This window comes from Stigmatopora argus, chromosome 4, assembly GCF_051989625.1.
Source record: "Stigmatopora argus isolate UIUO_Sarg chromosome 4, RoL_Sarg_1.0, whole genome shotgun sequence".
NCBI lineage: Eukaryota > Metazoa > Chordata > Actinopteri > Syngnathiformes > Syngnathidae > Stigmatopora > Stigmatopora argus.
In genome coordinates, this window is record NC_135390.1 from 10,997,442 (window position 1) to 11,011,031 (window position 13,590).

Below are 13,590 nucleotides of genomic sequence, written 5' to 3' on the forward strand. Positions count from 1 at the left end.
TGCGCTCCTGGCCATTTTGTTTAACCCCATGCCCTTTTTTTGCTACTCTCCTGCACGTGCCTATCAAGATCTCCTGTTAGAAGTAATTAAAATCCTTTGGTCAATAGTTTAACACCTGATCACCGTCCTTCTCTCCCCAGCCTCTGATGTCGATGACGAGCCAGAACCAACAGAGGCAGACTACACGCTTAGACCGGGCCTAAAGATGGATGACATCGGTGAGTCATTTTCTTCCTCTTCTTCACCCTTTCTTGTTCACACTGGTATGACAGCTGCAAGATCAGAATCACTACCTAATTCCTTGAAAATACTTTTTTTTAAAGTAGATTGAGTAAATAGAAATAGCGAAGCTTCAGTTGTTTATTAGAAATCATATTTCTAAGACATTTGTGTCGGGGGCGGTTTTGGTTAGGTTCTGTTTCATGGCTGCACGTGTTATTTTCTAATCCTTGTGATTACCAATTCATGTCACTTGTTATTGCATGCTTACTCTTTGTGTGTTTGGAAGTCATCCCTGTCTGTACATATAGGATCGCAGCTTTTTTTTAGTCTTTGTCATGTTTGCCCCATTCCCTAAATATGTTTTGTTTCATAGTAAAGTTTAGAATAGCAGAATGGACCTTCGAATTCATTTTGATTGTGTTTGAGATAAAATACTGTCCGAAACATAGTGTAATTAATGCTTGCTGATCATTCCTATTGGTTCGGCCAGATTTCTTGCAACGCTATGAAAACAGCCATAAATGAATGTTTGTCCTTGCAAAGTAAAGGAAACTTGCATAAAAAGAAGAGTGCGTTGAAATTTTTAAGGGCTGTTGGTGGTAATGACCGTTACATATATCAAGTACTGTGTATTTGTATGGCTGATGGAGATAGTGGCGGCATCTGTCATTTTATTTTAATTTACCTTTAAAACTCAGGAATAGCATTTTTTTTTTCTTTCTGGGAAATCATTTTTGATTGACTGCTGAAAGTTCCACAATGACTCGGTGGGATATATTTCAGCTGCCGGAGGCCCCCAGGGAGATTAATTTTCTCCACTGAAACGTGTAGGGATACGTAAGAAAGCTTTTAAATGTAAGGTATTTGATTGACAGTTCTGTGGAGCATGGTTTTATCATATTTAGCAGACATTCCCACAATGTTCACGAACTTATGTGACTTGATTTGGCATGATTTGCTCGATGATTACATTTTTAATGATTCTAATTTGGTGGTTGCCGGTTGTTCAGAACACTACTATCTGTGGTGAATCAAATTTACGTTTTATTTTGAACATACAGTTATGATTATAATATTTTAAATGTTGGATCTTCCATTCAATTTGTGCTCTGCTTTCGATTTCTTCAAGAAGTGAACAGTTCAAAACAATCAATAAGAGCATAAATCCATCAATAATGCCACACCTAGGTCTATATTTATTTCTGTAAAATTTTATCCAAATCAAGTATTTTATATGTAGTGTATCTATGATGTTTAGAAAATAAATTCGACAGTAACTCCTCATTAAAAGAACACACCCCATGTATAGATATTGCTTCCCGAGCATGACATTGGACACTGCGGATGCAGAAGCATTGCTAATGACAAACATGATGAGTCAATTTAAGACTTTTATCCATGACTGTGTCTGTCATAGTGAGTGGATACAGAATGACTGTATTTCTTCCACTTAGTTACAACATATTGGCAATCTCAAGGTTATACAGCAGTTAATGTCACAGCTATGATGCTTAATCTGTCAATGCTGATTGGCAGCAAATCAGGTAGTAAACTAATACGTGACAGATACAATTAAGCAGCTCCACCAAAGGTGTGCCCGGTCACTTTATAGCAACAAAAACAACAATAATGTGAACTGAGCCAAATGAGTTATGCAAGGAACCACGTGGGCATCAATCCTCATTCTATCAAGTGTTTGCACTCTTCTGTGGCACCTTGTAAAATAAGCTTGTTATTAATTGCTGTGTGCGTATGTGTTTCATAAATCAGTCGGTTAACTGTCATGAGAAAAGTCATCATTGCTGTGACAAATGACTGGAGGTAAAATGAACTGGTTGAGATACTGTAAAAATGCTGTTGTGTTCTTCTATAAAACTCTTTGTGAATTTCTGCTTACTTCCCTTCCCCTTGCACTTACGTAGGAATGCAGCCTAGTGGGAAAACTACAAAAACTAGGTTATCTCACGTTGTAAAGTAACAGATTGGGCTGTATTAGAGCACATTTGGGTATGCTGCTTTTGTCCTCACACTTTCCCATCAATCAGCAGGCTTCTTTACACTCCCTTCAAACATGCTTATGTTGGTGCAGCTCATCCACTATGGTATAGCAAAAGCTAGACCCTCTTCTCCTCTTTCAGAGAAGTAGTAAAAGTCTACCTTTAATTTACAGTTACACATATTGTCACAGACTGCTACCAAATTCCAAAACTGATTTAGCATGGTCTGCGCTGGCACAAAAATACACTTTAGTCCCATTATATGTCAGAGCTGTCAAAACTACCGAAATCAAAATAAAATCAACTAAAGTTTTTTTTCCCAGCTACATTTACACTAGAGTAAAAATTTTGAAAGTTTACATTTTTAGCTCACCATTTTTTTAACTTCCTATGATGACTAAGTTCGAAACGCAATATTTTAAATAATTTAAATAAGTTTTGCATTTTGCTCGTCAATGTTCTGTTATATTTTGAAAGTTAAATAGCTCATTTCCTTTTCAACAACACAGAACAACAACTTTATCTGTCACACATTGCTTTAACTGCAGGATAATAAATCAAATATTAAAATAAAATGTCAGTAAAACAAACGTGTAATGTCTAAATAGTGATATTTTAACACGTTATAATTACATGTGAAAATCTAAATCAATTTTAATCACAACTGCCTGACATGATGACATTATTAACTACTATTAGCAAGTACGTAAATGTTAGTACTTAATGTAAAGAACTTAATTCATGTGATAAAATCCCACATCTTTGCAGTGTGATTTCTCTTCACCAGACAACAAATAAAAGTATTAATAATAGGAAGATTATGCAAAAAAGAGAAACCACGGATTCCTTTTTGTCCGTTATTATACAAACAAATGAACCCATAAACAAATACCTTTGCTCATCTTGCTATCTAAAAAAGAATAGCCAGATGAGCAAAGACAGACATCCAATTACCACTGTCGCAGCACATTTGTAATTATTGTTATTCACTTTTTGCATTCCGAACACTAGCCAATTTCAAATCAACCTGTTTGTTGTCACTTGTTTTTTTTGTTTTTTTCAATCTGACACAGCCTCCTTTGCTGAATACAGCATTTCTGCGGTTAGATTTCATTTGGCGTGAGGTGGTGTGAGATGGTGTGAGCAGCTCTCCGAAGAGCATGTTTGTGCTCGTCCTCCCGTCACAAAGGCTCAGGTTTCAGGATCTGATGAGCAGGTTCGACCATTAGCAAAGAAACCAGAAGCTTTTTCTTTAATGGGCTTTATTATCGCAGCAATTAACTGCTGACGACGTGTTGGAAGACCTCTGCCAGGAACATCATCAACGATGTCACTTATGAGAATGTAATGTTAGTCACGCAACCGCATTTAGTGTCAATCGGAGATGCCTACCGATGCAGAGCTTTTTTTAGTTTAAATTGAAATTACATTGCCTTTAGCTTTGATATATTGTAATGTCCAATGTCGAACATATTCTGTGATTGTGCTTGACTTCCAAATTACACAAAGAGAATTAATTTGTTACAGGCTATAACTGTGAGCATTATAAAAACTTTATTGCATGCAGAAGAAAAGCCAGATTTAATGAATTTATGAATACGACTAATTCTTTGTGTTTTTTTTGTTTGTGTAATTATGCTGTAAAGTATTATCTCAAGGGCTAGGTGTGTCAAAGGTTAAATGGTGATGAAAACAATATCATAATTAACTGAATCTATGAGGTCATCAAATTCTTTGACCAACAACCACCAGAAAAGACAGATGCTGTCTGGAAATGTTCTGACTGACATTGGAAAATGATCTTCACTGAGGTCAAAACAGGTTTCAGCACCATGTCAGGACTTGAATTTTAACTTGCAAAAGCTATTATGGTAGTTTTATTAGGCTATAAAAATGAATGGATATTTATGTCATTTCAGAAGAGATTAGATTTGGCAAAAAGTTTGGTGATGTTAAATTTAGCTTGTGCTGTCCTTACTTTTCTAATCAAATAGTCGAGTGTGATGTGAAAACTCAATAGAATGCCTGAGGGCAACTTTATCTGACAACTGGATATGAAGTCAAAGACGATTAGTGGAGTCAAAATAACTGTTCATCTCTTGTGACTGCCCTGGTGGGTCCAATTACATAACATTGGACATGTTGAGAGTATTGAATTACCAATTGCAATATGTTTTGTAAGAAACATACAAATATTCATTTTAGCTACAAACACTAACAAATGATCTGCGAATGATATCTACAGAAACATACAAATAAGAGCTGTCAAAAAAAACTGCAGAGCACTCTATCTTCATCTTTAGTACAGATCCACACTCACTTTTTATAACATACAAAAACAGGTGCATATTAAACGTGCTGTCTCAATGACAGCAAGTCATTCCAAGGTAGTTGAATAGTATGAATAGTGTTATCTTTTTCTTGACATCTTTGTAGAATGTTAGTCACTTTACGCCATATTTATGTGAGTGAGGGGCAAGTAGAGGCAATTGATTTGTAACCATTTGCTGAATTTATTGATTTTCTTGTTTTCTGCAAGCGAAATCATGCTTTAACTAACAAAACAACTGTCTTATACTACGTGCCTTGAATAATGAAGAAAGATTTCACTGTTACTGTGGTAGTGGAGGCATTGATTTATTGTTTAGGTCTTGGGTTAATATTTTGGAATGATCAAGTATAGTAATAATGTATACGTATCTATTCGTATACAAATGATCCACGACCAAAGTATAGATCAGTCGTAGGGGTAGACGTCCAATGTAATATATATCCTTGCCACATGTCACTGTGACAGTGGCGCCAATGCTGTCTGAGTTCGTCAGACACTATCGAGCTGTTTTCGACTACTCACGTCAACCAATTATTATGTGTTTATTTTTCTCATTTACCCCTGAGCTTCGTGTGTTTAAGTGTGCGAGCACGTGTCTGAACCAGTTGCTTGAGATGCTTGTTTGTGTATTTAAAGCATTGCCGCACCTGTCAGTTTCTTGCAAACTTCCCGAGAGGTGAAAGAGTTTAACCCACACTTCAGTGCTCAAGGGCCATAATTAATTTTTAAATGGAACAAATGCTTTTGGTCATTTGTAGATAATGTAAACTATACTCTTGAAAAAAAAATAAGACTTCTAAAAGTTGTGGTAACTTAAGATTTTAAGTAAGCGCAACTCAAGCTGCATCTTTAGCTTTACACTGCCACTGAATGGTCTTATTATCGGCTCACAGGGACAGACTACACCACTCAATCACATTACTCCTATTTACACAATCATTCATTGAGTCACAACTGAATCGATGCTGTCTGCACTCATGTCAGGGTCAGGGTTAGGATTAAATATATAGTTTTATCTGGAAGATAAAACAACCATGAGCTTTGCCTTATTTAACAAAGGGTTACTTTTTTATAGGGGTGAAGAAAACATCTTTTTACAGGTTCAGGTTAACCCCAGCAACATCAGTGACTGAATACAAAATTAATAAATATTGTAGATACCAAATGAATGCAACAGATATTACAGGACTCATGATAATGTACTGTAAATTGATTACGGAAGAGAATTGTCTGTATGTGGTCCACAGCATATTCAATCTGAACTCCTGGGCTACCGCGAGTGCACAAAATGGCAGTGTCCGCTTTTTTTAAAAGCAGGTGGCGGCCTGTCATTATATCAGTCTATGTGAGCGACCATGGGCTGCCAGACTATAATGTTGCCCTTTCATATTTGAACGCCATTAAACATGAATAATAAAACGTCTGCTCCACTGTCTCATTAGTCGGCCTGGTCAGGTGTGTCCGACCTCATGTCAGTGCGGCGAGACAAAACTTTGTGTGCATCACGAGTTCTATGACATCACCACCTGTCTGTGTGTGTGTATGTGTGTGTGTGTGTGTGCTTGTCTGACAGGGTGTGGAGAACAATAGGTTCTCTTTAATAACAGCTGACACGCATAGTGTGTGTCAGTCAGCTGCCTGTCTGGGTTATTTTTTTCCTCAACATCACCGGGCTCTTCATAAGGTACACGTGAATCATTTTAATGATTGCCAAGGCAAGAGATTGGACGTGACAGACACTTTCATTTATAGTGGAAATTTTCAAATTAAGTTCACTGTAGGTTCTAAATTCTATGTTTTGCTCATTTTTCCTGTTAAACTGTCAAATCCACAATTTCACCTGAAATATATTGTTATTGTAAGTCCACAATTCAATGTAAAATGCATTATTGTCAGTTTTTCGCAAAGCATATAGAATAGTGTGAGTATTATTGAAAAATCTTTGTATCTACTGAACTCATTTGCCGCCATTTCGGCCTTCCCTATTCAAAAATCCCAATTAGGACCCTGGAAATGGCCAATAATAGGACATTAAGCAAAGAATACAGTCAGAAACCCATGTGATTCACTGGGCTACAGATAGAAAGAGATGAACCAGATGTTTAGCTTCATCATAACATCTGGTCGAAACAGTGGCAGCAGCTTTAAAATAATAACACGACAGCAGTGTTGACCTTCTTTCATGCTACAATACCCTACATATAACATATTTTCATATTTACTGTTAAGTAGTTTTTAAGTAACAACAGCAAAGTGGGTCATCCAGTAGGTGAAGTCATAACAATGAAAGAGAATCACATAGAATATGTAAGCACAAAACATGACCCTGTTAAACTGTAAATACTGAAGATAATTATGTCGAGAAATGCCTTTTAAGTAGTACTCATTTTCATTCAGGCTAAGTGTTTTATTTGCCCCACAGTCAACCGCTGTTTATGGTCATTTTTCATGTAATTATACACTTAAGAGTGTTACGAGTGAATTAGTATAGCATAAAATCATGTGAGGTTTGGCTTTAGGAGTCAAATCTTGCTTGACTTTATCTGCTAGTTCAAAATGATTCATAACATGGCCTATTTGGATTTAAAGTGTGATTATATGAGATTTTTAAAGATAAAAATGGAAACCTTTTTGTCCTACATTTACAAGTCCTTCATTTTTAAAAATATTTTTTATCTAAACATTTGCTGAAATTCAATATTTTCATGCATTTCAAAAATGTCGCTAATAGAATAAGAACCACTTAATACATCCTGATGCGATGTGATGTAAATAATTATGGTAAAAATGCTGTAGTGTCAAACAGGGTCTGTATGTATGTCACACATATTAGTACTTTGACTAACGTGTTTATACTGTTCTCTTCCCCAGATGAATTTAACCCTTCTGTCCCCAAGCTAGAGAAGAGTGTAAGCGGAAGTAGCCAATCCCGGGACCGCCTCTTGCTCACCATCACCATGTTGCTGCTGGCCACGCTCTTCGTGTCCTAGCAACGGTCGTCGAATCAGCATCACCATGCCAACGAGCCTTTGGAGGGTGGATGGTACAGCGGTCGGAGGGACAGTGAAGATGCAGTCTGTGTATGTGTGTCGTCGAGTGTGCGTGTGGGTGTGTTGATTCACGCACGCCACCCAAAGCATTTATAAAAGTGGCAACATCAGACTGAAATGATAATTATTGTAAAAAGAAACAAAAACAGAGGAAAAAAACCCACAAATCATTAAATCCACTAATGCATTTGATTGGCTGGTTCACTTCCTGTGGATTTGTTCCCATAGCTTCTCACAACAGGATAAATTGAACTCAGTTGAACTCAAAGAAATGGAAACATCACACTCTTGAGATTTAAAGGACATTTTTTTGCCCAATCTGAAGATACTTCATGAACCACTTGGGACTCCTGTGGCTCGCCATCTCCATTCGGGGTCCATTCAGAAAAGCATTCAAATGTCTGAGGTTAACAAAGCACACAAGTGCACCGTCGCAGCAGAGCATCCCTGCATGTGAACACCCAGTAATACCGAAGAGCGTTTAAAGGAGCGTGTTGGCGTTGCTTTGCTCCGCCATCTCATTGTCCATTTCTCCTATGTATGTAAATATGCCTGGGTGTGTGACCGGATGCTAACATCCCGACACCACACCCATAAACATAATATCATTCCAATGCAAAAAAAAAAAAAAAGATTGGAAACATTCTAAGTGACCGTGGGGAAGTTGTGTCCAGCCAAAAGTCAACCAACACTACTAGTCTACTACTATAACAAGTGCTTACCAAGAAGAGCGTTGCCATGGCGACTAGCACCTTAATTCACCACGGTTTCAACACCCCAGCCAGCCAGCCATTGTGGACTCTAGTTGAGATGCCCTCATGACACTCTGTCTTACCCGCCCCCTCACAAACCAGCGGCATGTGAGGCATTCAAGCGCTCGTGTAAATGTTAAGACCGGACCGAAGAGAACGAACATGTAAATGTTTTGAAATGTGATCAAAGAGTGTGTTTTTTTCTATGAACTTGAAGCTGAGTGTCCTTCAGTGTAGCTGTCTTTTGATTGTTTTCTTTTTTTATTTTTTATTTTATTTTTTATCTTTCTGTGATGTGTCTTTGTTAACAGTGATGGAATACAAAGGAGCCATATATCAACTTGGGCTGTATGCAGACTGGTTTTCAAGCTTTGACATTCTTAGCCTTTTGCTGAACTTTCTAATGTATAACAAATTTGTTGTTTTGTTTTCTTCTTGAAAATGAAGCTTCAAACAATGTCATACATTACAACATCATGAGGGAATGTAGTGGAACTTCTGAAGTTTAATACAGTCATTTATTCGCAGTTTGTTTGAAATAAATTGAATCAAATTTAAGTATTGTAAAACTTTCATTAACTCATTCATTAATTACATTAGTGCAGACATTTTCAAAGCAGAGTTCTAAAAGTTGCTAGCCTTATTTTGACACACAGAGTATTATGTTCATATTCTATCATGTTTTTTGTGTCAATCGAAATCCGCTTTGCCTTGACTTTTCTCACATGCTCGTTCTAATGCTGAGTGTAGCGCAAACTCATTCAACATGTGTACATATACGTGTACATATACATGTGTACATATGCATGTGTACATATGCATGTGTACACATGCATGTGTACATATGCATGTGTACATATGCATGTGCACATACATATGTACATATGTCCATATACGTATGTACATATGTACATACTTATATGTACATATGTATGTATATATATACATATGTACGTATGTATATATATATACACAGATGTACATACTTACATATGTATGTATATATGTATGTATATATATACATACGTATATGTATATATGTACATATTCATCTCAGAATCTTTTTATTTATTAGATTTACATTTAGGGCAGCCCGGTGGAGCGAGTGGTTAGCACGTCGGCCTCACAGCTCTGGGATCCTGGGTTCAAATCCAGGTCACGTCCACCTGTGTGAAGTTTGCATGTTCTCCCTGGGCCTGCGTGGGTTTCCTCCGCATACTCCAGTCTCCTCCCACATTCCAAAAACATGCATGGTAGGCTGAGTGGACACTCTAAATTGCCCCTAGGTATGGGTATGAATGTGTGTGGTTTCCCATCTCCTCGTGCCCTGCAATCGGCTGGCCACTGATTCAGGGTGTCCCCCGCCTCTGGCCTGGAGTCAGCTAGGATAGGCTCCAGAACCCTCCGCGACCATAATGAGGATAAAGCGGTTCAGAAAATAAGATGAGATGAATTTTACATTGAAAGCTGTGCTAAAATCAAATCCAAGTGATGCAATGCCACCATCTATGGGGATATTTTAGGCATAGCAATAGTTTAGAAACTATGTTTCACAGACAACGTGAAAATCACTTTCCAGTTCAAAAATACATGTATAACATATATTTCCAACGGACAAATATGATTTTACGCCTCCTGCAGTATATGAGCAAAAACAAATTGAACATTTAACAATTTAAGAAATATTTCTTAATTTTTATGGTATGAGACGGTGTTGTAACAAATTATCCGGAGTGCCATGCGGAAACCCACGCAAGCCTGGGGAGAACCTGCAAACTCCACACAGGTGGAACGACCTGTATTCGGAACCTAGGACCCCAGAGCTGTGAGGCTGACACGCCAACCACTCGGGCGCCTGTAACAAATTATTCTCTCTCATAAGTGCCAACGAGCAATAATGCACTGAACAGCCAGGACGGAGATCAGTCTACTGTTCTGTGTTAACATAGGAAGAAAAAAAAGCCAAAGAAAAGTTAAATATTTCCATATTAACAGAACCAAAGTCTAAATCTTGCGTTTTGAGTGCATTTCCACTTTTCCTGTTTTTTTTTTATTTTCCCAGCAGGATTTTAATTCTCTGGTCAAAAGCCATGGTTATATTCATTACCAGAAAAAAACTATTCTGATATACCAAAAATAGGACTTCAAATTGTACATTTTATTAGTTCACAATTTGGTTGCTGTACAGTACAGGAATACAATCGTTATGTTTAGTGTACGCAGAAGTCAAATAAACAAGTTCAAATTTTGTTTACTAGGAAAGTGCCACATAATTTTTTGTCTTCATTTTAAGAGAAGAAGAGGCAACAGAATAGCTATACAGTTATGATTTGCTATGACAGTTGAGTGTTTGTTTAGAGAATAGGCATGCATTTGAAATGTAAACCTTTCATGTTCATCACATTGCCCGTACCTTTACGTTATTACCAATATAATAACATAATTTGGAGGAGATACAAAGTAAAATGTCCACCTGGCATGAACATTTTTTCTGTTGTTTTTTTAGGTTCGTTTTTTTGTCTGCTGAATTTCAAAATTAAATATGCAATTATTTTGAACTAAATGTGGCAACTTCAGAGGTTCTACCGTATTCTCCTACATAGTTTCATTCATACACAATTTACAGTATGAATGAAAACATTCTTTTTTGTTATAGGGCTGCTCTTAAAAGAATGTGGCATTTGCAATCACCTTTAAATCAAAGTACATAGTATATATGTGGCCACATTTTTGTTTTCTTTTTATGTACTAGATAAAATGTATGGTTCTAATCATATAATGTTAGAGCACATTTTTCATATCACAATGCAGTGTTTCCAGCCCAGTTGTATATATGGCTTTTAGGGTATGGGGTTAAAAAGGGTATGTATCATTCTTGCACTTAAGAAGTAGGACACAAAAGAACGTGTGTGTGTGTGCGTGCGTGTATGAGACTGTGCGCGGCGTTGTCTGTCAACGCAATCGAAGCATTTATTAGTGTTGGGAACAACAATTACAATCATGTTTACCTTTCGACTGGAATGAATTTAAATGTAAACTGAACAAACAAAACATGACAACAGAGGTTCTAACCGTAAGCGTGATAACAAAATAATACAAATCCTGCTTTTAACAAAGTGTGCGTCCGCCTCTTATTTTTCTAAACACACAACAAAACAATCAGGTTTTTCATTGACGATGTGACGGTTAAGTCAATCCAGGAGAACAGCTGCAGCTATCACAGCAAAGCGTGTGCATGCTGCGTAGATAATGTTGTCAGATTGGATTTTTTTTTCCCCATATTGTTGGTATGGGAGTGCGTCCATTTTTTTGTATGCCATGTCTTCAGTTCTGTAGCCACAGCATGTGTCATCCACTTGAACAAATAAATAGCTCCATTAAAAATAACAGGTGGTGGTTATGCAGACCTGATTCAGGTTTACACCTTCAAAAAACCTCCAAAATCTTTATTGCCCAGATGTGGAAGCTGAGGAAACATGGAATGTTTAATTATATGCGACTGTTACCTTTCCATTACGTTTTTTTCCTAACAGTTGTGGTTTACATAAAGTTTCTTTTACAGGGATTTACTCATCTCATCATCCGTATTGCGCATCCTCGCAAGGGTTGCATAGGTTGCTGGAGCCTATCCCAGCGTACTTTGGGTTAAAGACTGGTCGCCAGAACAGCCATTTCACACATTTGAAGCCATATATTTTCTTCATTGTCGCAATGAACTTTACAAGAGGCATGCAACACAAACATACTTCACAAATAATATGTACACTTTCCAACTGGATTTTTCTTATTCTACATAATAATACGGTACATCATAAATAAATTGTGCTGTGATGAACCAAATTTCTCAAAATCACGATAGTATGATACAATTGCTGTCATGTTTGTGATTGTACTGCTTTTTTACCTTTTAAAGCACACAATTCCTTTTGAAACTATTGAATTAATCAATTGCCTAGTGATGACGCAGCATCAGGAATGTTCTGTTTCTTGTCCAGGGATTCGCACCTTCAATCTTTGGGTTGGGAGACGATAAATTTATCAAGGAGCCATGCCAATCCAGAAACGTCTCTACTGATACTCAAAGTTCAATTGCGCTGAAAGCAATTGTTTTCCAATTGGTCAAGTGTTGTGTTTTAAATGAGCAGTGTTTTTGTTTTTTGTTTTGTTTTACTAAACATTTCTTGCTTTTTTCCAACAAATTCTCGTGGGAGCACACGTAAGCAAGGTAGCAAGAAAGAAGATAAGCAGGATGAATCATGCAAAGCCTCTCTCACTCATGATGCTTCAGAAGAACATTTTGTTTCAGACAAGATGTGTGTGACTCATACAGCCGTTAATTCAGGTAAAAACGCAAAGGAAGAAAAAAGTAGAAAAGTGCCTCAAGGAGAATGGTGTAATTATGATGAATAATTGCTGACAAGTGTCTTATTTGTAAGCATTGAGGCGTATAATTTAGCATAGACGTGATCATTTTCATGCTTGCTAATGTTTTTGCCTTTTCGACAGATTTCCATTTTGTTTTTTCACAATATTTATTTCCTCATTTAACTCCTGTGTGTAAAAAAATCAAACTAGTGCATTTTCAATGCAAATGGCATTGATGGCATTGAGCTGATGAGTTTTAAATAAGCCTCTGTTTCATTTTGCTGCAGGATCAAATTACTTTTTCTATTTTGCCAAGCCTACCGTGAACAATTCTTTTTCACAATCAGTTCTGCAGACCCTGCGTCGATAAAACTGTTGCTTTAACCAATCAGATATCGAGTTGGCGATATCAACGCCTTCTTGTAGGCGTAGGGATAAGTCATCGCTTTCACAAACTACGATTGGCTAGTGATAGTGGACGAGCCAAAGCTAACAAATTATTTGTAGCGAGCTGCACAAGCAAATATAAGTATCCTAAATAACATTTCCATTGTATGAGGTTATTATTGTTGATTTTTATGTGTCACAGCTTTAGCTGCAGTAAAGGTTTTATAGCCATAATATAATTATTGAGGGTTGGATTGATTCAGACGTAGGAATACTGAAGATGTAAATGTGAAATGCACAAAAAATTGACACAAAAAAGTACTATTTTTTTCACGTGTATTAGTTTAATATACGTTATTATGGGAAAAAAAGTCTTTTTTTCGTGTCTATTTTTAATACGCATCACCGAGGTCAGAGTTCAAATGACCGCCACTATTCTTCAAAATGGCGGATGAGCCTGGAACCAGTACTGCAGTGAACTGCAG

General features: G+C 37.1%; 1 protein-coding gene across 2 annotated transcripts in view; it reads left to right on the plus strand.

The window, feature by feature from the left end:
- The window catches only part of efna3b (ephrin-A3b), a 56,861-nt gene extending 47,950 nt beyond the window's left edge, over nucleotides 1–8,911 (plus strand). For both annotated transcript variants that reach the window (XM_077599542.1, XM_077599541.1), the window contains exons 5-6: nucleotides 141–218; nucleotides 7,423–8,911. In XM_077599542.1, coding sequence (XP_077455668.1) covers nucleotides 141–218; nucleotides 7,423–7,541 — 197 coding nt within the window. In that variant the 3' untranslated portion in view covers nucleotides 7,542–8,911. The remainder of the gene's footprint in view (nucleotides 1–140; nucleotides 219–7,422) is intronic.
- The last annotated feature ends 4,679 nt before the right edge of the window (nucleotides 8,912–13,590 follow it).